The 27486-nt window shown below is 43.4% G+C and overlaps 1 protein-coding gene and 1 long non-coding RNA gene across 2 annotated transcripts in view; one reads left to right on the top strand and one right to left on the bottom strand.

Annotated features, from left to right (window-relative positions):
• LOC143695781 (uncharacterized) overlaps nucleotides 1-27486 on the bottom strand; it is a 109145-nt gene that overhangs the window by 9922 nt on the left and 71737 nt on the right. The gene's annotated exons all lie outside the window — the stretch shown is intronic.
• On the top strand, nucleotides 2341-16921 carry CD83 (CD83 molecule). The gene is made up of 5 exons (XM_054637703.2): nucleotides 2341-2499; nucleotides 2632-2762; nucleotides 12920-13136; nucleotides 13245-13348; nucleotides 15114-16921. Exons 1-5 carry the CDS (start codon nucleotides 2457-2459, stop codon nucleotides 15270-15272), a joined length of 654 nt encoding a protein of 217 aa, XP_054493678.1. The 5' UTR covers nucleotides 2341-2456; the 3' UTR covers nucleotides 15273-16921.

A 27486-nucleotide genomic window follows, 5' to 3' on the forward strand; every position in this document is an offset into this window, starting at 1 on the left:
GCAGTTGCTGAGGGCCCTCAAAGATGTAGATGTGTTTCTCGTGGAGAAGGCTGACAGGCAATCACTACCTCTTCACTCCCACACCCAGACCCGCACCACAGAGCTCCCATTGCTTCCACTGCTCAGTGAAACTCAAAGCAAGTTCCAGGGCTCTGGAGACAATAGACTTGATCTTTGAAACCATAGAAAGAATATTAAAAGTTAGGATGGAAAGTACAGCCCAGTTCAAAATTTCCCTAAAGAAAAAAATCCCTGCCAGGGAAAATTTAGAAACCAAATTATTTCTCCTTCCCTAGCAAAGGGAGTTTCAGCTTTTTTATATCTTGCTCTCCTGCTTCATGCAGTGTGCCCTGGAACAGCAGCTGAGCTTGCAAATACTTCTGGAGGAAAAGGGCTGTTTCGCTTGAAGTTATGCCTGTCCTGGAGGGAAAACCCATGTGTTTTTAAGGGTCCAGCATTTTAACTAACTGAGGAAGAATGTTGTTCAACATATTCTTGGCGAGTGTGTGTGTGGCATGTACATTTCCCAGTGCTGCAGCCTGGTCCTTTACACTTACCTTCATTGCACTTCCCTGTGGGCAAACTTGAGACTCCAGGCTCAGGCTTGCCACAGCCACCCCGGCTGCTGCTGGCCAGGCCACCAGGGGAAGGACTGACCCACAGCAGGGGCAGGAGCTTGCTGTGGTTTGCTCATGGAGGTTTCCTCACGATGAAAAGGGAGACAGAGAAAGGTTGTGGCTCTTGATGGGTTTATGAAGGGTAAACACGTAGCTCTGCAGGACTCACAGAAAGAGGCCCTTGGGTGAAAGCTGAGTGCCCTTTTTGGAGATGGGCTTGATGTGTGACTGACTCGTGGGGGCAGAAAAGTCATCATTTTAGCGAAGAACAGATGTGAAATATATTAACTGGAGCCCTCTTCTCTCTAAGATTTCCTTCAGCAGACTCCCCCCCCCCCTTCTATCTTCTCAAGGGCTCTATTATTTCACACAGGAAAAAGTGATTTTCTCTCACTCTCAAGAGATCCACTGGGTTTTATATTTCACTTGTACTTTCTCAGTAATTGATTGAGGTCCTGGTCATTGAAACCAGAAAACTTAAAGAGAAAAATAAAGCTTAGAGCCTGTTATATTTACCATTATGGTCAATGAAGATAGAAGCAAAATCTTTAAAAATAAGTGGGCTATTTCAACAGTAAGGCCCCCAGTGAAATTGCTGTTTGACTTTCTTCACAGAACCAGACTGGAATTTCCAAAAGTGTTACCCACCCACAGCATTCACTCATCTGAGTAGGACTCTGAGTAGGACTTTAGCATGGTGAGGACTTGTCAAACTGACTTGTCCTCACAAAGGTTTCTAGAGGTGATTCGGATTTAGAATGCCCAGACTGGAGTGGCTTCCAGAACCTGGTTTTCAAAAGGAGCTGACCATACATTCTCCACCCATCAAATCTTAACCCCCCCTCTCCTAAACAGCTTGTCTCCATCATGATCTCAGTAGCCTCAAGACAGCAGCCACAAGCATTTTCCAAAAATAACATCAGCAACTTTCAGTTTCAGGATTTGTAAATGCTTCTGTAATCGACCTTGGACTTCCTCAAAAATTCTCAAGGGCTAAACAGCTCTCACAGATCACAGGGAAAGGATTTCCCCTCCCCCTCCAGATATCTAGAGGGGATGTCCAAATGGTTGGTTCCTCTTCTGGGAGCTGCCTTGACTATTTCCAAGATGAAATTTTCCAGCATATAATTTGTAAAGTTATGTCACTCAAGATACCTTTTTTTTGCCTAGAAAATGAGAAAATATGCTAAGAAGAGATAATGTTCTACCTCATGTGTGCCTACCTGCAGAGTTAAATGTGTAGCTCTACTGAAATACAGTTTGTTTGGCTCAGCCATGCTGATAATTCCTGTTTCGCCCTTAGCCCCAAGTCAAAGTGTTTCTGTGGTGCTGTGACCTGAGGTCTTAAATGTGATTTCAGAAATGTCACATCATAAGGTCAACCTTTGCACTGACACTGTGCTGTTAGAACTGCAGAGAGAAGGCTGAGAGGGGATTTTGAGCTGGCAAGCCCTTTCCCCTAACATTTTGTCACTCAAGAGAGATTCATTGAGTGCTGGTTTTGATGGCCTTCACACCAACCCACAGCGCCCCTCAGTCAAACCTAACTCTGTTCAGATCAGTACAGAGGGGGAGAAAAAGGTGAAAAAAAGGAGATGAGTTGCTATCACTGCAAGTGTTTGCAGAAATGGGAGTGACCTCACAGATTTAAGGGGAGGAGCCTTGGTCATACATGTAGGGATTTTCCCTATGACGAAATCCTCAAGATAAGTCTGGGGGATTCCCCAGTCTGCCTTCAGAAATATCACTCTAGAAGCAGTCCCAGCTTCACTCTGATCTCACAGTCTATCCTGCAGAGAGGCACGCTGTTGCTGCTCCGTCATCTGAGGCATAAAAACCATGTCTTTGGGAGTCTGTGCTCTGCTCATCATCCTGTGCAACGGTAAGTGGGCAGTCCTGCAATATTCCTTCTGGTCTTTCATGTTTGTTTTGTGGGGAGATGTTTTGGGAAGGAAGGCAGGAAGGATTGTGTAAGCAATCTCTTTTAAAGGTGATGTGTACCTGTGCTTTGCAGTTTGGTGCTTGATCCGTGGGACTTCTGTGATGATCCCAGATGTTGCTGTGAGATGTGCTGAGGACGTGGTGCTGCCCTGTAAAGCTCTTCAGGACTCCTCAATCTCCTACCAGACAGTGTCTTGGTATAAAGTAAGAAAAGAGTCTAAGTTATTTGAGCAGTCTGCTTTGCTTTCCTACCTGATATACTGGCTTGTCTTGTACAAAATGAGTTGTTTTCTGCAGAGGAATCCTCCCATTAGTGCAGCAGAGAGAAGGCAGCACTGCAAATCTTTGAGCTGACCATGGGAACAGGCCTTTTCTGTGTCATTGGAGATAGGCTATTTGAGCATGATTCCCTGAATTGCTCTTGGCCTGCTTTCTATCTAATTATTGCTGGCTTCTGTGGATCAAAACTCAGGTGATGCCCCATGTACAACCTACCAAATACTACTCCAAAGAGGAGTCTTCCAGGATTTTCTTCAAAGCAAAAAAATGGTATTTAAGCTTCGCAACATCAATGATGTTGCTCTTGTTTAATCCCCTGAAAACAGGAGATGATTTTTTCTTTGAAATAGAAGAACTGAAAAAGTAGTTGCTATTCTTTAGGAAGATTTGACTAGTGGGATGGGCATAAGGGCAGAGTGTGAGCAGAAGGCAGATGGAGAGCTAGAAATTCCGAGTTATCTCTTTGCAGTCATGAAGTAAAAATCGCATCTTGGCTGCTCTGATTCAGAGTTTCTCTCTCCAGAGCAGGAGAGCCCTGCTGTGTACAGGAGGGGTTACAGGAATCAATCAGCTAATGGGTAGAAATGTCCCACTCAACATTACCGAGATGAAATTTCTAAGAGAGGTAGAATTGCCCAGTGGCGGAACAGGCAGCTGTTGACTGTACAGCACTGTAAATCTGCACCTCAGTGCAGAGCTTCAGCTTATGATGTGAGCCAAATTGATGGGGGAAAAAAGGAAGGTTTTGTTCTCCTCCATTCCCCACTCCCAGCCATACACTCCTGCTGCTTATCATGGGCCACTCCTGGTGGTCCTCTTCTAACCTGTTATGTCAACTCTCTTGATTGTTATAATAGTGGAAAATCAAACTGTGAATAAACATTTTGTGGGTTACAGAGCTGAATTACTTTCCCATGTGATAGTAGAGCAATGGAAGGGAAGAGGAAAAAAAACTTATTTATGGGTGTTGAAAACCGTTAATTTATCTCTGCCGGAACCTGAAGCCACAGCCTTGGCTTCTTAGCAGTTCGGTCAGATACTCATTTCCTACAGTAACCAACAAACAGTGTTTGCCATTAGATACAGCTTCCGAGGTTGAAACTTGCAATGCATCTGATTTTCATTGCTGGTACAACAGTGAGCATCTGCCTACAGACAACTCCACCTCACAAGAGCTGTTGGGAACATCTGACTGCCAACCCACCAAGTGTAGCATCTTTTTCCAAACTGTTGAACAAAGCACAGGTGGTAAACAGAGAGGAGAGAATAATGCTTTTGCTTGAATTTTACTATGGGATTTGGAATATGAATCAGCTTATTCTTTTTTGTTTTCTGCCTCAAAAACTGGATAAGGATCTATATTTTCCAACCAGATATGTGCTAATTATTGAAGGCTCCCTTTCTCCCAGTATCTGGGAAGGGCGGAGAGCTCATGGAAGGCAAACCATGCCGTCTGGTGGACCTGGAAGAGTTGAGAAGTGGTAGGGGGTCAGGAGGAATAAACAGAGAGGCTGACAGGACCCCAGAATAGTCTCCCTCATAGCAGTGTTGGAAGTCAACAAAAACAAAACCAGGCTGAAGTGTGGGGATACTCCAGAAGCATGTGCTTCTCCAAGTTCAGTGGGAGCTGGGAGGGCCAAGCAGCAGACAGCAGCCAAAAGCCATTCCCTGATGAAGAAGTATAAGGAAAGCCTATAAACCCAATTCTGTGTTGCCTTGTAGCTCTTTGCAGTTCCACCTGGGCACAAAATGACTGCACATGCACAGGAGGGTGGTATTTGATGATGCCTTTTATGGGGGCCCTCTCTGGTGCTGCTTTCCCTTGCATCTGTCATGCTGTCACAGTCTAGACTGCCACTGCATGTCCCCTGCCCTGTCTCTATAACCCTCACTGCCTCCATGGTCTCCTTGCTCTTCCTGCTTCAGCTGCTTGGCTCAGGAAAAGACTGGTTTTCCAGTGTCCAGCATGACAGAACCTCACACTTATTTTCTCTGCTGACACAACCAGTAGCAAAAGTCTGGCTATTGTCAGCTCTTGCCACAGTCCTCAGGGGCTGATGGCACCAACCATCCGTGGATGGCAGTCTTCTGTTTGCTTATCCCATGAGAGAGGTGGGAAGTGGGGACAGGCAGGCGGTGACGCCAGCCCGAGCCACAGTTGCAGCCATATTAGGAAAAGCAGAGCTCCAAATCTAAAAAGCCTGACTCTCCATGGGGAAAAGTAATCTAGGCTCTGTGTGTTGTGCTGAATAAGAAATACCTCTACTTACGGGGTTAGCTAAATAGGCAAGAGCTTGAAGATCTTTCTCCTCCCCTCTCTACACTTTGGCTCTGTGCTGTTGTCCCCACTCAACACTGCAAAGGAGGGTGAGGGAATGGTGGAGTGAGGCTGGGCTACCCAACACAGGTAATTACTCTGTTATTTAAAAACAACTACTGAAGGATTAATCAATAAACACCACATATAACCCCAAAGGACTAATTAAAAGGTAATTCCAACAAATTGTATGAAATTTCAAGCTGTAAAGTTCAAGCAGCTGTTAGGTGAAATCTTTTGTATGAGGTCACTTTGAACTGTGAAGTAAATGCAAGCAATTAACCTTTGCTTCTGCTGCTTTAAAAAAATGATGGTGGCAATGTTATGGTGCTGCTTGTGCAGCCGTTTGCCCAGGGTGAATGTTCTGTGAGCAAACCACTCCCTCCCACGGGCACCTCTGCGTGCTCAGACCAAATAAGGGCCAGTTTGTTACAATCTGTTAAAAAAAAAGGTTGTATTTTAAAAGTATTTGCTGTATAGAGAAGTAATTTTATAATGGCGTTAATATTCTGGTGTCAAAATCCAACTGGGTGTAAAAAAAGGTTTGCATTCAATTCCTTTGCTTTTGCTAATGTCTCATACTGCAAAAAAAAGGCATGGATGTGTTTGACCTGCTGTGCATCAAGGATTATTGTAGCTAATTATCCTCATGCAGGAAGTCACCCGTGTAAGTAGATCTGTGCAGAACCAGGACCACAGTCAGTCAGCTCAGACAAAATGATTTTTACTTAAAAATATATGAAGTAGGCTGGCTGAACACACTGGGGAGAAGGTAGAGCACCAAGTCCTCTTCCAGCCTGGTGCAGCTCTCCTTCCATTCAATATGAGGCCATGGAAAAGAATACATAATTATGATAGTCTTAAAGTGTGGTATGTGTATTAGGAGTGCTGGGCAACCTGCAAGTCATAAACCCATATATGAGCAGTGTGGAAGTTTGCCAGCTGAGAACTGAAAACTAGGTCTTTTTTGCCTAAGCACTGGGAATTGTCTATGGAAGTGCTGGTTTGAATCTCTACAGTCCACCTACTAGACAAGAATCTGAGTAATGAAACTTTACTTACCTTTCTGCCTTGTAGGGTATTGAACGCTGAACAGTTTCTCTTTGTGAAGTACACTGAAAATGAGAACTGCTTCACAGACCCTCATAATTATCACTTTATATCCAGTTTGAAAATCAAGTTTAAACACACACAAATGAAATCCCAGTAGATATTACACTATTTTCTTCATGTGAAAGCCAGAAGAATCTTAATCTAAAATAAGTCTTGAGGACGAGGAAAGAAAGCTGTGCTTCAGTGGAGAGAAATCTGTCAACTTTATTGCACTTCCTTGAAAAATATAAAATTGTGGCAGAATAAGAGGAGGAAGTCATATTACGAAATAAGAATAAACAGTTTAGACATATAAAATTGACTGCACCTTCCTTCAAAGGAAACTACTTTTGCTAAAAGAGCATAGCTGTGATATATTAGCTTAGGTAAATATTTGCTAAATTGCTTCAGCCGGATTTCTAACCTATGCAGAGAAATGCAGTCCAGTGCTTCTCAGACATGTATTCATCCCCAAGTAGCTTCATCACGTTAATGATTTAGACAGGAAGGGACCAGCTGAAATGATTTCATGACCAAAACAATGCTTTTGTCTGACATGAGCTAAGGCTGGATGTCCTTAGCTAAAAAAAAAATCAAACCAAGCCAAATCAACTAAACAATAGTTTAGTTGTTTCGTCTATGTGAGTGAGTCAAAGGGCTTTTCCAGCTGGCTCATGTGTCACACATAGTTCCTTCACTGTTGTTTTCGGGTTGGGTTTTGGATTTTCTTTCCTCATCTCCCCCCTGCTCCCCCCCCTTTTTTTACAGCACACTCAGAGTTCACTCACATGTGCCCACAATTTATGTCTGTTATTTTCAAATTTAACTTTGGTATCTCTACATGGCATTGTATAGGAACCATATGGATGCACCATTAGCACTAATCAAATGTGGAAGCATTGTTTTTGTGTTGAAAAATACACCTATTAAGCAGTTTCAGCTCAGTTGTGTTTCATTATATGTTGGCTATTGGGCATTGCCAGAATTCCATATATTTTGCTTCAGAAAATAAATTCCTTCTGGCCTTATATAGAGAGTCTATAACAGTCAGAAATTTCAACTTGGCCATTATGCCTGGTATGATTTTAAACAAAAACATTTTTGCAATTATCTCACCCTCACCAAAAATAATCTGATGTTAATATGTTCCAACTTTAAACTGACATCAGTTTTGGAACTCAAAAATTTTTGCTGAAATAAAAATTTTCTTTACGGGAAAAGTGGTTTATATTGGCCCTTTGATTTACCTGGAAGACAGTGTACCACTTTAGTGTGGGAAAAGTTTGATGAGAAAAGTTATTTAATGAGAGCAGAGAATGAGTTAGTGTGAGAACTGCTCACTTGCTCATGTTCATGATAAAAATTAATTGATTAGTTGGGTGCAAGCATTACAGCAGGGCTGAATTGCCATTTTTAGGGTACTGCCATGTAATGCTGAAGCAGTTTTCAAAACAATAGCTAAAACCTAGCCAGCTAGAACTGAGCAAAATGCTCCTCCTCATTCTGCCACCTTGTTTCTTGTTCTCTGAAAAATAAACATTTGCTGAAGAGCACTTAAATTTTGGGGGCCCAATCATTCTACCTATTTCTCATAATTCATACAGTCAGAGAACAGAAATATATCAGCTCAGCTGTATTTTCAATCAAATATATCCCAATTCAATATCCACTGTTCTTACCAAAAAGCTCCAGGCTAGGAGAAACTTAATAGGATTCAGTCAATTGATTAGAGAACATCTGTGGGCAAATCACAACCTCTTTAGACCACGTGTTTCCAAGATTTAGAGAACTAGAGTAATTTTCAATTAAACTCACTAAAACCTGACAACTAGAGCTGTGTCCTCAAGGCTGTGTCCAGTTTAGTCCTGCGTATCTCAAAGGGTGGAAATTCCACACCCTCTCTGGGCAGCCCATTCCAGTGTTCAACTACCCCTACAGTAAAAAGGGGTTTTCTTTTGCTTAAGAGGAATTTCCTAATTTCAGCTTGTGCCCATTACCTCTTTTCTTGTCTCTGAAGGCCACTGAGAAGAGTCTGCCTTCAGTTTCTCTAGCCCTCTGTTAATCAGGTTAAATCAATACTGATAAGATGATCCTGAGCCTGGTCTCTTCCAGGCTGAACTATCTCTTCCACCTTCTGCTCATGGCAGGTTCTCCAAGATATTATCCATCTTTGTGCCCCTTCACTGGACTCCCTTGGATCTGTCTTGCCCTGGGAGCCCAGCACTGAACCCAGCATTCCAGGGTGTGTCTCAGCAGGGACTGAACAGAGGCTAAGGATCACCTCACTTCAGCATCTGCTGAAGATGTTCTGCCATGTGATTTCTGAAAGTCTGCCACAGACGTTGCTGAAGGACAGTTATATATGACATTAAATATAAACTCACATTTCTGCTTTTTTTTCATTTTCTTAATGGCTACTTTTATGCAGATAGGCAGAATTATGCCACCAAGTCCATGTTCGCCAGGAAAATTCTGGGGGAATTAACTCCCAGCAGATTGCATGCTAACAAGGCCCTTTTTGTGAAGATTGATTTAGTAGAATTTTCTACCTGTCCCCTCACAAGTCATCATTTGCCTTTTGAATTTTGGTAAAGCCATTAGCAGCAAACATGGGAGCAGGAATATGCTCCTTTTCACCTCCATTTGGAGGTGGGGAGCAGGGGAAGCTGGCATGCTGCAGTTTGCTCAGCAGTGAGGTGTAAGGGACATGAAACACAAATGAAATGTGAGAAGAAAAGATTTTTTTTCGCTGATTAAAGAAAAGGATGGTCCCTACACAAGTGGATTGCTGTCTCTGGCAGTGCTTGCTTTGATCCTGCTAAGCTTGTGTGGAATTAATTAGGTAAAACCCCCAGCATTTACCTTGGGCTGTGGTATCACCTGGAGGACACTTGGCATGAATTAGAGCTGGTTTATCATAGAAGCTTGAACAGCAAAATTATCTGTCCAGTGAGAGAGTCTGCCAAGTAATTCACAGGAGGTGGCGAGCAAAGTGGCATTTTTGTAATTTTAATTAGGTTTGGGGTGGGAAAGAGGTTATCTTGAATAGAGCAAGAGGCAGAACAATGACCTTACTGAACATCTCATGGACTTCCTTTTATACAGCTGGGATATGAGGATGCACTCTGCAAATTTGCTCAGATGTTTACTCGCTATGTAGAGAATTTAAAAAGGGAGGGGGCGTTTTGTTTTGTTTTGTTTTTTCTATAAAGATAACAGGAGATAAGATTGCTGTGGAAAAAGGCTTGGTTCAGGCATCAGAGAAAAGGCTGCTGCGACCTCTGAGTAGGGGTGGATGCACCGCCTGCAGAGGCTGGAAAAATGCCACCAGATGTCTCTGCAGCCTAAAAAATGTTGGGATGCTGCTGGGCACACAGCACGCCTGCAGACTGCCTTGCCTCCTGCCCTCGCCCTTCAGTAAAGAGGAGATTTAATGGAGGAAGAAAGGCGTGCAAACCCTGAGTTAAACCCACACATGACCCCTTCCTCCTCCTCCCCCCCAAACTCAAGAATTCAAGGTTCACAACGCCCATGTGGGTCACCAGTGGTTTCTCAGCAAGTGAGGGAGCCAGATGAGGCCACAAAGTAACTTTTTCTTCTTGTTTTGGGGAAAAGCATGTTGTTAGTGCAGTTTCATGACACTGCTTTGCCTTACACAGAGAACGTCTAAGGCAAAATTCTGACAGTCTTGTCTGCAAGGACACCATCATTGTGCTTGCAATAGCAGCCAAGCACCTTGGAGGCTTTGGAGGCAATAATCAATCCTATCCCTCACTGTTCCCATGAAATAGGGAAGTTCAGTCATTTACCCAAAATCTCACTTGGCATAAGTGCAGGGTCAGGCATGGGATGCATGGACTTAATTGAGTTCTACCCTTTAGGAGCAGTGCTGATTGCAATTGCATACAGAAAGATCAAAGTGTTTTCTCATTCCCAGATCTCAACCACAAGAATCACACCACCATTTACCACCCAGGACACCAATTATTTATGCTGCCAGTAAATGAAAGGAAGAAACAAAACCAAAAATCCCTAAACAAATCTAATTTTTTGTGTGTAGCTCAGACCTCCTATCTGCAATTTAGGGCAATGCAAAGGATAGCCAGGCTGGTTCCTTTTATTGCCCTGTGGGCAGTTTTAAATTTCACTGAGGAAGGGGGTGGTAAGGGAAGGGAGAGTGGCAAAAATTAGATCTGAGGGAGGTCAACTATATCCACTTAGCTGCTATTGACCTAGTTGTAACCAGAGCTGAGCCCAGCCTGGGTATTGGAATTCCTCTGGCCACGTCTCTGACAATGTGCAAGGCCTGAAAATACCTAAATCCCTGTAGCACAGTGAAGTCCCTGGGCCTGAAAAGCACCATACATACTGCTTGTCTTGTAGCTGCTTAGGGTGGAGTGTAGTAAGAAAGGGAAGCTGGGGTAAATTTACTAGGGGATTAAGGGGAAGATTCTTCCCTCTTTCTGGGTAAAGTGTGGAAAGCCCCAGGAAATTACTGCTCTGTGTTTCAGTTGATGCACTGAAAACCCCAAAACCTTTCTGAGAAAGAATCTTTACAATTAAGGAAATTTTGTGCTTTAGTCTCATTCCTCAGTTCCTGAAAAGTTCCCCAATTTGCAGCTTGTTTTACACCATTTAGGCTACAAAAATAGCAATGTTGAAGGGAGTATCAGACCCTTGCTTCTCTCCAGACTCTCGAGTGTGCTTTCCTCCTGCAAACACATGAAAGGGAAACCAGATACTCCTAGCCTCAGTATGAGAAAGTTGTGTTAATTTTAATAACTTACAGTGTAACTGTTATACCCCAATGCAGTAGCTGTGCTGATAGAAAGTAAGCACCAACATATGACCCAAAAATGTGTCTATTAAAATAAAATAATAATAATAAAAAGCCTTGGCTTACATTAGTTATACATTTGGCTGAAATGCTGAGCCTTGGACTTATGAGCTGGCTCTAGCTCTGCTGGTCCACAGAAAGATTGAATTCATTACTTGGGAAGCCTTTATGGAGGGCATGCTGCATCAAATCCCAGGGAGCAACTTGGATGAATAAGAATGGACACAGACTAATTCAAACCCTTCTTCCACCTTTCAAATCAACTTAGTGATTTCTCTCTTCTTTGTGGTTCCCAGCCAATTGTCATTTTCAGTGCATCCTATCGCCCTGCAGTACGAACTGTTCTGGGAATACACTTCATTCCTCCAGCAGCCTCTCAGCAACACCAAGGAATGTAGCTCTTCTGGTTACAATTAAGAAATTCAACATACAAATGCTCCCCAAGTGCACGAGAACCTGCTTGTGACCTTCACACAATCTGAAGGAGTCAAAGCAATTTTTTGTGCCTTGGTTCCCGTCATGAGAGGAAGGGAGGGAAGTGGGGTGGGGGGAAACCTCCATTCCTCCAGAGAGGCAGGATGGTTTCAGGGGTCAGCTACATAGAAACTGGCACAGGAAAGTGCAGTTTCCAGGGCTGCATTCCCACAGAGAACTCTGGGCTGCGGAGCCACTGGGAGGATGCCAGTGCTTGGCAGAGCCCTCGTGCAGTGGCACACTTGCTGGGTGAGCAGGTTTAATTGTCACCACTGCATGGCAGAAGGTGTGCTGGCAGGGCAGGCACAGGCAGCAGTGGGGCCTCCCTGCCTGCTGCCATGCTCTCCTGAGCACCTCTGGTCCCCAGGGCCACCACTAAGCACCTGGGTAGGGCTGTCTCTTGCTGCCTCTGCTCCATCCCCATGGACTGTGTCTCTTGGTCTGAACTCTTCTGGGGCCTCTGCATGGGCCCACTGAGAGCAGACTCTACCCCTGCCATCTGTCATGTTGCTGTCCATGTGTGAGGGGGTACCAGTCGCTGGTTTTTCTGGGTCTGGATTGAAGGCACTTGAGACAGTAATTCGTGTTTGGACTCAAGTGTTTATTATTTCTTATCAGTAAAACAGTCTCATTACTGTGAGTTTGGCAGCTTTTCATTAGCAAGGCACAAAATGGCTAACAGACTCTTGTTACAAGGTCTTTTAAGACTAAACTATCCAATTAAGAATTGACACCTAGATTATTTTCCCTTTTAACCCAATAACTGATCCCAAAGAGCCTGCAATGTGGACTTTTCTGCCCAATTACAAAATGCCACCCAAACCCATGAAAAGGAAGGAAGAAGAAGCATGAAGGAGAGACTCAGGACGACACCCTGTGCTCTCCATCTTGCTTCCATCCACAACATACTAAAAATCCCAAAACCTAAATTTCTCACCAAGTGATACACCTACACTACTCTCTATAATCTATTTCACACTTTTGGGGATTCTAGTTTATCTTGAAGTCTAGGAAACTTTCTCCATGAATGAGGGTCAAAGTCAGTGCTCCCCTGGGCCTCAGGGCATCCCAGAGCAGACAGAGAAATATTCCCAGTGCCCTGGGTTTCCACACAGGTGAGGCAGCTTAAGAAGTTATTACAGAATAGTTCTGTAATTCCTATTTATAGAGTCCATTTAAGCAAAACCCCATATACTGTTGGATTGCAAGCATGAATATATTAAATGGATTTGTTCTTGTGCTCCCTCCTGCCTCTCCTCAGGCTCTGCATTTTCAGCCATAAGCCGTCTTTAAAATTTTCTTTACCCTAAAACTGAGGATGACACTGTTGCTCAAGAAGAGAAATATGTTTGTGTTTTCCAGATGGCTGGAGACAGCGAAGGAATAGCATGGGAAGTCCTTGATATGGAATCTCATTTTCCACAAGAAGCTGGGGGGTCCTTGGAGCTCTCCAATGACACCTCCTTTTCACTGAGGATCAGAAATGCGACCGGCCGAAGCAGTGGGACGTACAAGTGCACTCTGGGGGAGCAGAACGGAGAACGCAACCTGAGCAGCTCAGTCACGTTAAAAGTAACAGGTACAGTGCAGAACTTTGACTGTCCCATGCTCCATGTCAGGAAGGTAGCAGTTTTAAAATATTTTACAAACACCAGATCAATATAACCCATATTGCTTTACATTTTAGGTTGCCCTGGAATAGAAGAGGACAAACTAAAAAAATACAAAGGCGAGCTCTTCATGCTGACTTGCCTTGGGATTTTTTACTTGCTGCTCATCTTCTTTACCTGTGTAAGTAATTCTCTTTCTCATAAGCAAAGCAACAATACCAACCAAAATACCCCCACTCATTTTCTCTGCTAGCACTGCTTAAGCACAGCTGGTCTGAATTTGGTGTCCATACTTAATTTATGATTAAACTCAGGTACACAAGGATAGAGTTCCAAAGAGAGCAAACTGCATTCTTATCTAACTCTGTTTAAACTCAAGCTATCAGTTATTTTCCTGCACTCTCACTGCTCATTTCTGCTTCCAGTTACTCTGTGTAAACTACTTATCAGTTTAAGGGCATGGCAATAGGTCTTCTGGTTTAGTACCTGGGAACAGCATTTGTCCAAGATGGAGGCACAGACCCCTGGGAGCCCTTCCCCACCTGTGGAATTACTTCATGTGGTGGCATGATGGACATGTTCAAGTCCACCAACTTTTTGCCTCAGTTTCCACACTGGTAAATTGGTGTCAACCCCATTTCAGACGAGCATTTTTGTGAAGTCGCATCTTTCTTGTTGAACAGACATTTTTAAAATACATGGCGAAAAATCTCATTGAGGAGTTTATCCATACCTTTCCTGCTGGGTGGTAGTTCTGGGAAAGGAAGGGAGAGGAGGTTCCTGGGAAGCTCACTCCACAGAAGAAAAACTATGCTTTGGGTGCAGTGGCAGTGAAGTCACCTGGCTCAGAGGTAGCAGGAATCTTGGGTTCCAGTACAGTGCATCACTGGCTGCATTTGTAATAAAAACCAAACCAGAACCAGCCCCTGCATTTTGGGAGGGAGGTCAGATTTAACTTTTGCTGCCTGTTTCATACTTGCCTCCTTGTTTTGCTCCTCAGCAGATGAATCATAACTGTTGATCAGAGTGTATCTAATTAGCTGTGCTAAATGTAGCTTTCCATGTATCTTCAGGGAGCAATTAAATTTATGCCTGTCTCTTTTTTAGATTGACAATTCTGCCAGTAATTTGTGCCATTCAGACGAAAGTTTGATGAGATAAATCTTGTAGGAATTTGTTAGGATGGAAGCATGAAAGCAAGGATATCACTCAGAAGAGACAGATGCCTCACATTCTTCTCGGTGTCCTGAAAGAATTTCAGATCTCTACAGAAATCTCTCCTCCCCTTACAAAAAAAACCAAAAAAACCAGTCCCAGTTTTAGTGGTGCAGTTATAAAAAGCAGAGCTGTGTAGTGAAGATAATCGCTCTGGTGGAATTACGTGTATCTTACTTTTGGGTGAGGCCCTGTCTCAGATATCAACCTAGCTTTCATCAAAATTTAATATTGACCTGATCTCACAAGTGAGGTTCATTATTTAAAATGCCTGTTAAGTTCTTACAGGTTGCCTTGTCCTCTTCTTTAGTGAAGATTGTGCCTTATCTCCACTAAACTCAACAGCAACATTCACTTTAGAACTCGTGAATTGGCAGGACTGGAGCTTTACTTTGACAATTTGATGAAAATATTTCAGGCACTGGCTTGCATTGAAGGCAGGTGGAAGGGCCCTTGAAATAGCTTGATGCAAGGCCTGTTGAGATGAAAATGTGAATGAAATATACATTTTCTTTTTTGACTGAGGCTTTTGTCCTACAAAGTTAATTGATTTAGCAAGAAACAGCAACTTTTATTGGTACTGGGTGCTTCCAGTGACAAACAAATGGGAAAGGTGTAATGAGCCAGGGTTAGCAAAGAGAAAAAGGAAAACCTTCAAAAGTTTTTTTTTTTTTAATTGTCTTTCATAGGAATTCTCAGTTTTAAGCTTTCCTTTGTGTTTTATCTTTTAGACATGTCTAAGAAAAGAGAGTATGTCTCCCAATTACCAAAAAACCAGACCAGATATGAAGCACATGCTTACCCTCATCAATGTACGTGAAATAACAACTTTCCAGCATTTAAACAGCGACAGCACTTGCAAAAATGAGCTCACTTCAAGTTCTGTGTAAGCTGACGTTGATGGCACTGTGGACTCATCAGTAAACACAAGCTGGATGGCTGAGTGGTATGGAGAGGAAATAAATGATAATATTTATTGTCTCTTCAGAGATTATATGAGGATAATATGGTCTCTTCAGAACAGCCTGAAAGTACAGGTACCTTGTCAGTGATCTGCTTGTGCTGGACAAGCCTTCGACAAGCACTTATGCACTACGGTAACTTTTGAGAGTTAGTCAGCTAAAAAATACTTTTACAGCTACGCAACATGATACAATGCTGTTATGAGGTTGGTATCAACTTTATTTCACTTTGCTGTGAAGCTCTCCTTTTTTGAGCAAGAATATGCTTCTAACATGAAGACTGAGTTGTAGGGAGGCCATGGCTGTGCAAAGCCAGCAGATGAAGCTCTTCACTGGACTGATATCTCCCACCTTTCTGAAGCAAACACAGCAGGTGCTGTGGTATGAAAAGAAATGTGTGCAGGGCTGTCTCTGATCTGAGCCTGATCCTGGATGGAGTTCCTTTACTGCAAATGAGATGCAATCCATCATGTGATGTTCAAATAGGCTGAAGAGGTAACTTCATGCTCTTGCACTGGAAGGATCAAAGCAATATTCACTCTTAAATCTTAGAGTGACAGACAGGCTGAGAAGGAAGATTTTCTCAAAATCTTTCTGGACTGAATAAACTTTTTATTTCAGCAGGAAAAATAGGGACATATTTTCCAGATTAATCTATAGGAAGCTTCAATGAGACTGTTAATCTCAAATAAGAATGAAGAAGACTCTGATATTAAAGACATGTAAAGATGATTTATTGTGTGGTTTACAGAACATGGAGCCAAACATAGGCAACACTTATGTCAGTCAAGTTACACGAGCGAGGACATTTCTTCCATGTCTTGGAAGAAATCAACCAACCATGTCCTTGGGATGTACTAAGATACATACATGGATTAGTATGAGATACACGAGTGGAAGATGGGACCTATGAGCTCTTGGTGTTGGCAGTGTATGTATGTGAAAAAAGGACATGAGAAAAGCTGAACTCGGGCACACCATGAAGGGGAGAGAAGATTTGTTCTTTTGGACCAAACTGCAAGTGATCCTAGGCTCTGAATCCAAGGAACCTTCCTCTATTGGATTGCTAGTGTGGAAGGTGAAGGAAAAGGACTCTAAAGTGACTGTGGTTGCTTATGCCATAATGTCAGAATTTGAGCCCAAACATCAGAACTTGTACACCCTGAGGAGCACAGTCTTAAAAAAATACTTCAAGAACTGACCAGCAACATTAGAATTTTTTATGCAGTTTGGAATTCCAGACTGTCCAGGTAGACAAAAAGATCTTTCTGTAATCCTTTGACTAATTTTGAAGTGTTGATGGGAAGAAAGCTGTACATCACTCAGCACTGGCTCTGGGAGCAGGATAGATGTCTGCATTGCTGGAGTCCAAGAGGCTCCTGACCAGAATGACTTATAGTTACAAGGGATATGCAAATTGCCTAGAACATAGCAAAGTAATTCCACATTGCTTTTTTTTTTTCCCTGTAATTTTTACATTTAAATGTGTGTAGGATACTTGAAGTAAAAATTCAGACATAACCTACCATTTGGTTTTGTGTGCTACATTTGGCAAATAAACCCAGGAAAACTCCGTATCAATTGCATTTTATTTTACAACTAGCGTAATTACATCAAATAAGGTAGAGATGTGATTCTGCCTCTTCTGCAGGAAAAAAGCATGTATGTGTGCATAACTGATTAAGCAATGGATAATTTTATGCACTTCTATGGACATAGCACCATTTAAATTTTCATCAAAATTTTACTTTCTGTCCAAAGTACATTATAACACACCTGTTCCCTACCAAAGGCAAGTCAGTAGGGAAAACACAAAGGTGTTTCAGTCTGCTCACAGTTACTTTTAGACATGGCCCACCATCCTGGGTGACCTGTATGTTTAGGGGGCAAAAAAGATAAAATGAAGGCGTATGTGTTTCTCTCTTTGGTCAGAAAGGCTTAATCCCCAACAGTCATAGTTTGTTGGGGTTTATTGTCATAGAATGCTAAGAGGCTGGAATGGGTCTTAAAGATCACCTAGTCCCAGCCCCCCTGCCATGGACAGGGGCACCTCCCACTACATCAGGTTGCCCAAGGCCTTATGCTGCCTGGCTTTGAACACTGCCAGGGATGGGGCATCCACAGCCTCCCTGGGCAACCTGTTCCAGGGTCTCACCACCCTCAAAATATTTCTTCCTAATCTCTAGCCTAAATTTCCCCTCTTTCAATTTGTACCCATTAGTCCTGTCCTACAGCTCTTGATAAAGAGTCCCTCTGACTTCCTTGAAGGCCTCCCTCAGATACTGGAGGGTTGCTATGAGGTGTCCACAAAACCTTCTCTTCTCCAGATTTTCTTAGCCTGTCTTTGTAGGAGAGGAGCTCCAGTCCTCTTGTCAACTTTGTGGCTCTCCTCTGGACTTAGTTCAGTGGTTCCATGTCCTTCCATATCCAGGTCCTATGGGGGGACCCCATAGCTGGATCCAGCTCTGCAGGTGGATCCAGGTGGAGTCTCACCAGAGCTGAGCAGAGGGGCAGAATCCCCTCCCTCACCCTGCTGGCCACTCTCCTTTGGATGCAGCACAGGATTCCATTGGGTTTCTGGGGTATGAGTGCACACTGCGCTTATGTGAGATTTTTGTTAAGTATCACCCTCTAGTGATACTTCTCTGCAGGGCTGCTTTCAATTCTCTGCCCATCCTCGGGGTGTGTCTGAAATTGCCACAATCCATGTACAGGGCCTTGCACTTAGCTTTGCTGCACTTCATGAGGTTTGCACAGGTCCACCTCTCAAGCCTGTCCACGTTCCTCTGGATGGCAACCCTTCCCTTCAGCATGTCTAACACACCACACTGCTTGGTGTTGTCAGCAAACTTTCTGAAGATTCATGCTCTATTCCACTGGCCATGTCACCAACAGCCTGGTTTTTGGTAGCAGGGGGGCCACAAAGATGGCTCCTGTTGGAAGCTGCTGGAAGCTTCCACCATGTCCAGCAGAGCCAATCCTTGATGGCTCTGAAGATGGACATGCTGCTGGCCAAGGCTGGGCCAATTAGAAATGATGGTAATGCCTCTGTGATGACATATTTAGGAAGAAAATCAAAACAAAGTCTTGGGTTTTGCTTCTAGTCAGGAGGAGAGAATATGTGAGGGAAACAACATAGTGACAAGGTCAGTGGAGAAGGAGGGCAGGAGGTGCTCCAGGTGCCAGAGCTGAGATTCCTCTGCAGGCTGTGGTGAGACCATGGTGAAGCAGCCGTGCCCCTGCAGCCCATGGGGATCCACAGGGCATGCAGAGATCCACCCACAGCCCGTGGGGGAGCTGCCCATGCCAGAGCAGGTGGATGCCTGGAGGAGGCTGTGGTCCAGTGGGAGACCCAGTGGAGAGAAGGAGTCCCTGCTTCCAGGCTGGAGCAGCCTGTCCTGGGAGGACTGCATCCCATGGAAATAGGCCCATGTCACAGCAGTGTTGGGAGGGCTGTCTGCCCGTGGGAGGGACTCACATTTGCAGCAGGTGTGGTTGGGCTGCTGCTCATGAGAGTAGACCCACACTGGGGAAGCTCACAGAGAGCTGTCTCCTGTGGGAGGGACCCCACAGTCTCACGGGGGAAGGACTCCTCTTCTGGAGCAGTGGAAGAAAATCTTGGTGATGAACTGACCAAAACCCCATGCCCTTTTTCCCTGCATTGTCGGTGGGAAGGAAGGAGAAGCTGGGGGAAAACAGTGTTTTACAGGCTTTACTTCTCATTATCCTCCTCTGATTTTATTAGAAATAAAATTCCCTTTGCAATCTAAGTTGAGCCGGTTTTGCCCTTGAAGTGTTTCTCCCAGTCCTTATCTCACTCATGAAGCATTTGTTAACTTTTCCCCTCTCTGCTGCCTAGCTGTAACAGGGGAGGGTGAGCAAGTGACTCTTGTGGGTGCGTGGTGTTGGGCCAGTGTCAAACTCTGACATTTTTTTTAAATGGGGGTTATATCTCTTTTTCCAGTCATTGAGGACTTTACTTGACTGACACAATTTCTCAAAACTGCTGGCTTAGAAAGTTTGCCAGCTCCCTCAGGACCTGCAGATGATTCTTGTTGAGTCCCATGGACTTGTGCATATTCAAGTTCCTTAGATGGCCTCAAACCTGAGAGGGCTCAGGGTCTTCATTTTCCCAGTCCTTATGTCTGTGTTTCTTGACTTGGGTGGTGTGGCTGGAACACTTGTTGTTGAAGAATGAGGCACAGAAGTCATTGAGAACCTCAGCTTTCTCTTTGTCCAGGGTAGCTAGGTCTCCTGTTTCCTTCTGGAGAGAGCTCACATTATCCCTAGTTTTCTTTTGCTTGCAACATATCTATAGAAACCCTTTCTGTTATCCTTGATATCCCTGGACAAATCCAAATTTAACTGGGCCTTGTCCCTAGCTTGCCATACAATTTCCCTGTATTCCTCCTGGATTGCCCACTCTTGATTCCTCTTCCTGAAAGCTTTGTTTTCCTCTCTGAGCTTGCTCAGCATCTCCTTGTCCACGCATGAAGGCCTCTTGGCATTTTTCCTGATTTCTCTCTTGCTGGAATCCATTGATCTTGAGCTTGGAGGAAGTGATCCTTGAAATTCAGCCAGCATTCTCAGGCCTTTCTGCTTTCCAGGACTCTATGGAGCAGGTCCTTGAAGAGGCCAAAGGTCTGCTCTCCTGATGTCTGGGGCAGTGATTTTGCTGTGTGCCCTTCTCACTGCCCTGAGGATCTTTATCTCCACCATCCTGTGTCACTTACAGTGCCTTGGAGCACTGCACTCCCCACCAGCTCCTCTTTGTTGGAGAGCACAAGGTCCAGCATGACACCTCTCCTTGTTGGCTCCTCAGTCACTTGTGTAAGGAAGTTGCTTTGACACATTTGAGGAACCTCTGGGATTTCTTTTGCCCTGTCATGTTGTCCCTCTGGCAGACATCAAGGAGGTTGAAATCCCCCACAAGGACCAGGGATTAAAAGTGTTCAGGCACCCATCTGCCTACAGAAGGCTTCATCTACACCATTCTCCTGATTGGGTGGCCTGTGGCAGACTCCCACTATAACATCCCCTGTCCCTTCTGTCCCCCTTAATCTTCACCCACCAGCTCTCAGTGGGCTCCTCATCCTTTCCCAGGCAAAGTTCCAGACTCTCCATCTGGTCACTGACATCAGGGCTGCATTCCCTTCTTGTCTCTCTAGCCTGTCTTTCCTAAAAAGCCTGAAACTTCCCACTCCAAAGCTCTAGTCACAGGAGCCATCCCACTATATCCCTGTGATGCCGAAGTTGTCACCCCCAAGCAGATGTGTGCACGCCTCTAGCTCTTCTATTTGTTCCCCATACTCCATGTGTTTGTGTAGAGGCATTTGAGCTAGGCCCTGGATAGAGACTCCAGATTGCTGGCTGGAGTATCTGGGATGCCTCTGCATTATCTTTTTATATTTTTAAAATATTTTTAAATAATGTTTTTGGGAGCACAGAGAAGAGGAAGGATGGGAAAATTCACTTGAAAGAAGTTGATAATTAGTCAGCAGCAAAGGCTGAAACGCTTTTAAAATTATTTCTTCAGAAGGACAAATAGGATCAGATCAGATAGAACAAAATGAAAAAAAATGGGACTTTGTGCAAAAAATGATGCCCATTATTTTTTTCCTGAGCCAAACTGTCTGCAATACAGAAGATTGGGCCCGAGGCATCAACACAGTAAGTCAATTTTCAGGCTTAGAAGTTTCAGGCTGGTTGATTCTGGGGATTTGCTGTAGGCCCAGCTGTGCAGTAGAAGTGATCATGTTCAAGGCCACTTAAATGTGTTAAATTGTTTAGAAGAAGTAAAGCAGAGAGAAAGTCTTATGCCAAGATGCTGCACTGAATCACAGAACTGGAGAGAAACAGGCAACTTCCTAAAGCAATGAAGGTGCTTGGACATCTGGGGTGTAAGGGACATAAGAAACTTTCAGGGCATCATAGGACAAAAAATAACATTTACTGGAATTATTATGAATGAGAAAGAAGAATATCAGTATATCTACTACAACGACTACAGCACTAGCAGGAACAAAATTTTTAAAAAATCATATATTGTCTGACAATCTTGCAGAATGAGATACACATGGGTTTTAGCATCGTATCTCCAAAGAGAGTGCTTTCCTTGCAATATGGATCTGTGGAGCTAAGTAACCTGGTCCAAAAATACTGCCACAGCTAGCCCAGCATAGAGGAGATGAGCACATACCCACATTCTTTAGACTGTAACACTCCATTATTAAAGGGAACATGTTTCTGTATTGCACAATCTAAGGCCTGTTTTGATTACACAGGATGATTGCTCTGTTGGAAAAAAAAATTGTTTCATTTTCTACCACTCTTCTTATTATCTATGTCCCCAGTTTTGTAAAATACTGTAATAGCATAAGTGTGTGCCTGAACTGCTCTTGATGGTACTTTCTTACAATACTTTTTAGACTGAGCAATTCAGTTCATGTTGATAAATCCATGAGGTGGGAAAACACATAATCTTTCTTTTATGAATAAAAGCTGGACATCTGGAAAACAGAAATCTCCTGCAAAAGTTTAGATCAGAATGAGGGAGATGAATTTTCCTGACTCTTCCATGGGCGCCTTAATTATAGGAACTTTCTTGTTATTATTTCTTGTGGATTTTGTACCTTTTCCATTGATTTTCCCCCCCTGTGGCCTGCATTTTTCTACTGTTTTATCTAACAGTGAACTATCTGTGTTCAAAGGTAATAATAAGCATGGTATATAAAATTACTCATGCAGAGTGGGTTTGTACACTTGTGATAAGGAAATATACAGGGAAATGCTGCATCATGTGGGGAAATTATCCCAAAGAGAAATCAAATGAGCCACACACTGGAGCTAAATGAATATCCAAAATGGCAGTGAGGGAAAGCTAAAGGACATAATCCACAAAATGCTGAGTGTATGAATTATAGCCCTTAGCTAAGCCTGTTTTGTGAGGCTAGTACTTACACAGCAGATAACCCAGGCTGACAGTGACCTTGACAGCACTGCAACAGTAATATTTTCTGTAAAGGCTGCACAGCTTTCAGCCCATTTCTCCTGAGTGGGAGCTACAAGCACACTTGTGTGCAGCATCGTGGACCAAAGTAATACTTGGTTATGTGCATGTCATTGATACAAACAGAATACAGCTCTTTAGGCATGACAAATGCCTCCCTCCCTTCTTTCTTCTGCCCTTGATAAGACCCATTTGGGGAGCATAAAGAGCTTTTCCCTAGAGCATGAGTTTCCTTTCTTCCCTCTTTCCATGTGAAGCTGAGCAGCGAGGTAGTGCAGAGGGGATCTGGTTCCAAGTCTACAGAGCAACTGCAAGTATTTTGTGACCTTCTCTACCAATACATCTGCCTTTTGGGAATTGCAATTGATTTTTCTTCATTTCTCCATGGGAAGACAATGCTTCTACACTATGTTACAGCTACACAGATAGGTAAATTATAAGTGCTTTCCCTACAGCTCTTCTTTAAGTTAATGTTAGTGAAACTCTGTTTGTAGTCTTTTGTGGAACAAATTGCTTGGGGGGATTAAAAAGTTACAAGGAAAAGCAATATGAAAGTTTTTGGTTGATAGTCTGTTCTCTCTTCACTCTGCTGCCAAGACCTGTGTTTGCAGTTCTCTGCTTTTCACTGGCTACAGCTGATATTACTTCTGCATCAGGCTGTGAGAAGTGCTATTAACTCTCTGGAGCAGTGACGCAAATCCTGAAAAATCCACCAAGGGAATGGGCGGTGGCAAGACCAACAGATTGCTGCAAGGAGTGGTGTGTCCTTTGAAGGCTTCATCTTATGTCCCACCCTTTGATGAGTCTTCAAACCCTTTGATGGAAAAGCATGCTATTGGCCTTGTAGCTGAGTTTTAAGTGCATCTGTTAAGTTTTAAGTGCACACTGCCAATGGACAGCTTGGGCTGACTCTAAGTGTTTGCTCTGTTACAAGACAAAAAAAACCCTAACAAAGCTACAAATCAACCCCATGGACAGATTGAAGGCAAGGGGCAACAACTGAGAGAAGGGACATCCTGGGGGGGGAAAGTAGCTTGCATAAGTCCAGCACAAACATGGGTTTCGCTCCCTGCAGAGTCTTTCAGTTGCTTCTGTGAAGGGAATAAGAACAACCTTAGTAGTGGGGGTTTGCTATGTGTTTGCTTTAAAAAATATTTGCACTGTGAGCCTTAGTTTCCATATCTATAAATGGGAGCAATTTGATTCAAGTGTTGCCCTGTGTGAGAGGCAGGGAAACTGGCAATGTTTGCAACTTTTCTGCTTGGAGCTGAAAAGAACTTTTTGCCCAAGTTGTCCTTCAGGGTAGAAAACAGCAGGTTTGAGCTGCTGGACATTACTGTTAAGGGGAAAAGGCCCTTCTGACAAGAAAAACTGGAGTAATAAGAATTAGTAAGAAGAAAAATTCAGGAGTTTCTGTAAATGTTGGGGTCCAGACTGAGCACCTGTAACACAAATGTGTGACTGTTCCCACCCACTCCCTTTTGCTATTTTTGTCCCATGTGAATTCCAGCTCTGCCAATTCATTCTCACATCTGTTCTCAGACTTGGTATCAACACCGACTTAATCACATTCCTTCCATCTACTGAGCTGGAAGTGTAGGGCTATGTAGAAGCCAGGACAAATTAACCCCTTCTCTTCATTAGCACCAGCTAGCACACCTCTCTTGACATGTAGCTGCTGGTGTTGGGGTGGGCAGCAGGGTCAGTGGGCTTGTGGAGAGTGTGCTGAGCGCATCACTGCCAAAATAGCCTGGCTGGTACACACTGGTTACAAGAGGTCTGGAGGTGCAGCAGCTTCTGGGGCCCTGTGGACAGGAGCACAGCCAGCACATCAAGCAGCTCCACCTTCTCAACTCACACTCTCAGACCACACTGAGCTCCATCACCCAGTTCCAGACCCCCAAAAGTGCCCCCAAGGCAGTCAGGGCTACAGTGCTAGTTCTGTGAGGAGAGGCTGAGCAAATGGGGCCTGCTCAGCCTGGAGAAGAGATGGGTTAGGGGAGGCCTTAAAAGCAGTGCCCCAGTAAATATGAGGCAGGTATCAAGAAGAAAGAGCCAGGCCTTTTACAGTGGTGCATGGTGGGAAGATGAAAGGGAATGAGCATAAACTGAACAAGAGTAGATCAGAGAGGAACATTGTTTTCCCTTAGATAAGAGCCAAGCAGTGAAACATGTTTTCACAGAGGCTGTTGAGTCTGCATCCTAAAAGGTTTTCAAGACCTAACTGAACAAAACAACTTGGTCTGATCCCAAAGGTTACCTTGCTTTGAGCAGGAGGTTGGAGTAGAGACTTCCCAAAGACCCTTCATACCTCAATTATCCCATATATCTACACTTTTTCAATGTCAGAGAACATTTATTTATTACTACTCTTCAAGTTCATTGCACTGTGAATGGACCACTCCAAGACATCTGCTCTCTGCCAGTAATAACCAAAAGTATCTCTGACAAAATTTTTAGAACACAGTATGAAAAGTAGCTGTGGGATAAAAGAAAAAAATAAACAATGGACAATTATGCCTCAAAAAAATTAGAATGCAAATAAAAAGGAAACAAACGATTATTTTAACTTTACTTCTTCACCCAAGGGTAAACACACAAAGATACATGGGATGCTATCAGAGGAATTTCTCTGTGTTCTGGCCTTTCTCAATATGAAATAGATCTGGTGGAGGCTCTTGCAGGAATTCACAGTCTCCAGTACGTCTTGCATTTGAATTTTCAAAGTGTTCCTAAAATGTGACATTTAATAGAGACAGTTTTTGTCATCCCTGAGTCTCAGGGATGTGTCTCTGTGACAGCACATGCACACACACGAAGGCTCAAGGAACCAAGCACCTGATCTAATAGTTTTTTTGTTCTGTGTAGTACTTAACCATACTAGGTTTTACATGTGGATGAAAACAACCAAAATAAATTCCTAACCTGTGTCACACTGTAGAAAAAGAGCCAGCCTCATGTTTACACAGCCTTTATCATTGCAGACATCAGGTCTTGGGAACTGCTACCTTGTGGAGCAGTTCAGCAGGGGGTTCACTGCTGAGGGAGCTGCAAGTCCAGTTTCCTGGCTGGAGGAAGCAGCTTCCTCTTCTCCCTACTGTTTCACTCAGATCCCATCCTCAGGCTTGAAACTGTGCCCTTAATTTGCCAAAAGCTGAGATCCCAGACCACATGTTGGGGCCTTTGTGATGGGATGAAAAACACTAGTCCTGAGACTACATCTTTTAGCTAAGCTCTTTTAAACATGCATTTCTCAGGACCTAAGTTATCCAGAAACTCCTTATTGCTGTCTTATTTCCTAGGGATAGTAGCAAGCCTATTTTAAGGACTATGAGGTGCCCTTATTTAACAGTAAGTGCCCAGAATAAACAGATGATCTGTGTGGGACTTTTGGGAGGACACCTGGTGCCCAAGAAGAAATGAGAGATTTGTATACAGTAGGAGGTTTTTTGTAAAGTGCATAGTGCAGTATCTACAGGCAAATCAGGTTGCCAGGCCCTCTGTCCTACTTACTACATAAATACAGTCAAGTGAATTAAGATCCAGGCCATTGTCACTGGTTCACTGCTTTCCACTTAAAAGGACTTCCCTTGGGAAAGAAAAAGAAACTACTCTCCCATGCTACTCCCCCCAAAATGCATCCAACTTCAGTAAAACAAGACAAGTGACACTCCTACAGCTCCTAAACAACCAAATTTGGTGATGTTAGCAATGACCCTAGAATAAGAGATTCTCCCTTCAGTTCATGCTTCTTGTCACCTAAGCAGGTGTCAAATCTCCTGGGTTTGTCTTCACACAGCTTCTTTCCATTTCACTCCATCTTAACAGCTGTAAGTGTCTCTGGTAAATTGTGCTAGTACATTTCTATTAACATTTAGCAAAAGGGAAAAAAAGCTAGCTCAGCTGACAACAACTATCAGTGTATGAAGATTAATCTTTATATAGCATGCAGAACATGGATCTGTTCTACATCTTCCAGAACAGCCTGTACTTTCTTTCTATTCCTTCTCAACAACAGCCTTCATGCAAAAAAGAATTAAAATTAAAGTCACTGTATTTTAGCATTGCTATGTTCACAGTGCTATTCTCTCAGGCTTCACAATTCATGCTGTAGTTGGCAAACTATTTCTCTTTCTGCTAGCAGCACAAGGGGCAAGTGGAGCTACTCACTACCAATTCCTAGGAAAGACAAAATACAGCTTTGAAGAAACAGTCACAGGTTACCTTATTAACATCTTGTAGTATAGAAAGAGTTAAAGCTTTTACCACATTAAATAGCAACATAACCAAACACATGGGAGGCCTACCCTGCTGTAAACACAATGGCATGGCAAGCATTAAAACTTTGTGTATGGTAAATTAGAGCTTCGAAAAACATCTCAGTTGGGAGCAATTTTGGAAATTTTTGAAACATGAATTACTGACTTTTTTCTCCTCCCCCCTTTAAATGGTCTGTGAGGATTGGTTGTCTTGGAGAAAAAAAAATAAAGTGTCGACACTTGACATACTCAATCCATCCATAAACATAAACACGCTTGAACTGCAGTTGAGATTTTCTTTTACTAAAGAGCATGTGGAAGCAATTACCTGAATGTAGATGTGATAAAGAATGGATGAAATGCAAACCAAATGATGCCTTATTACTTAATATAAAGAGACTGTTCTGTGAGATCAAAGTTGTGCAGCACAAAATGTAATGGGCTTCACTGGAGAGATAGGCTTTGGAGAGTTGTTTAAAACACAGATGCATTTTGATGAAATGCTAAGTAGACAAAATTAGGGTAAGTTTAAGTTTAAAGAGTTTCCCAGTACCTGATCTATGATCTTCAATAACATCTTTACTCTCCTCCCAACCTTTTGCTGCTCTGTGCCATACCCAGATGCTGTGAGGCTGGCAGTGAGAAACTTCCCTGGCTTCATTGTGGCTGGGGATGAGAACTACTCTATCCTGAGATGTGGAAGAAATGTCACCATCAGCATCCCCTGTGGACACAGGAAAGACCTTCCCTGTAGATTTGCACTGACCCCTTGCACTGCTGCCTCCCCATGCCTCAGCCATCAATCTGTGCCCAGCTGCTATCTCAGCACATATTTCTTCTTTGAGTCAATATGATGAGGAAGGGCAGAGAGACA

Source organism: Agelaius phoeniceus, chromosome 1 (genome assembly GCF_051311805.1).
Source record: "Agelaius phoeniceus isolate bAgePho1 chromosome 1, bAgePho1.hap1, whole genome shotgun sequence".
NCBI classification, from domain to species: Eukaryota; Metazoa; Chordata; class Aves; order Passeriformes; family Icteridae; genus Agelaius; species Agelaius phoeniceus.

What these genes read in the sequence shown, in the direction of transcription:
- CD83 (XM_054637703.2), top strand. Translation starts at nt 2,457, where the DNA reads ATGTCTTTGGGAGTCTGTGCTCTGCTCATCATCCTGTGCAACG. An exon ending in GCTCATCATCCTGTGCAACG is followed by an intron (nt 2,500 to 2,631) that starts GTAAGTGGGCAG and finishes TGTGCTTTGCAG; the next exon opens with TTTGGTGCTTGATCCGTGGG. An exon ending in AGTCACGTTAAAAGTAACAG is followed by an intron (nt 13,137 to 13,244) that starts GTACAGTGCAGA and finishes TTTACATTTTAG; the next exon opens with GTTGCCCTGGAATAGAAGAG.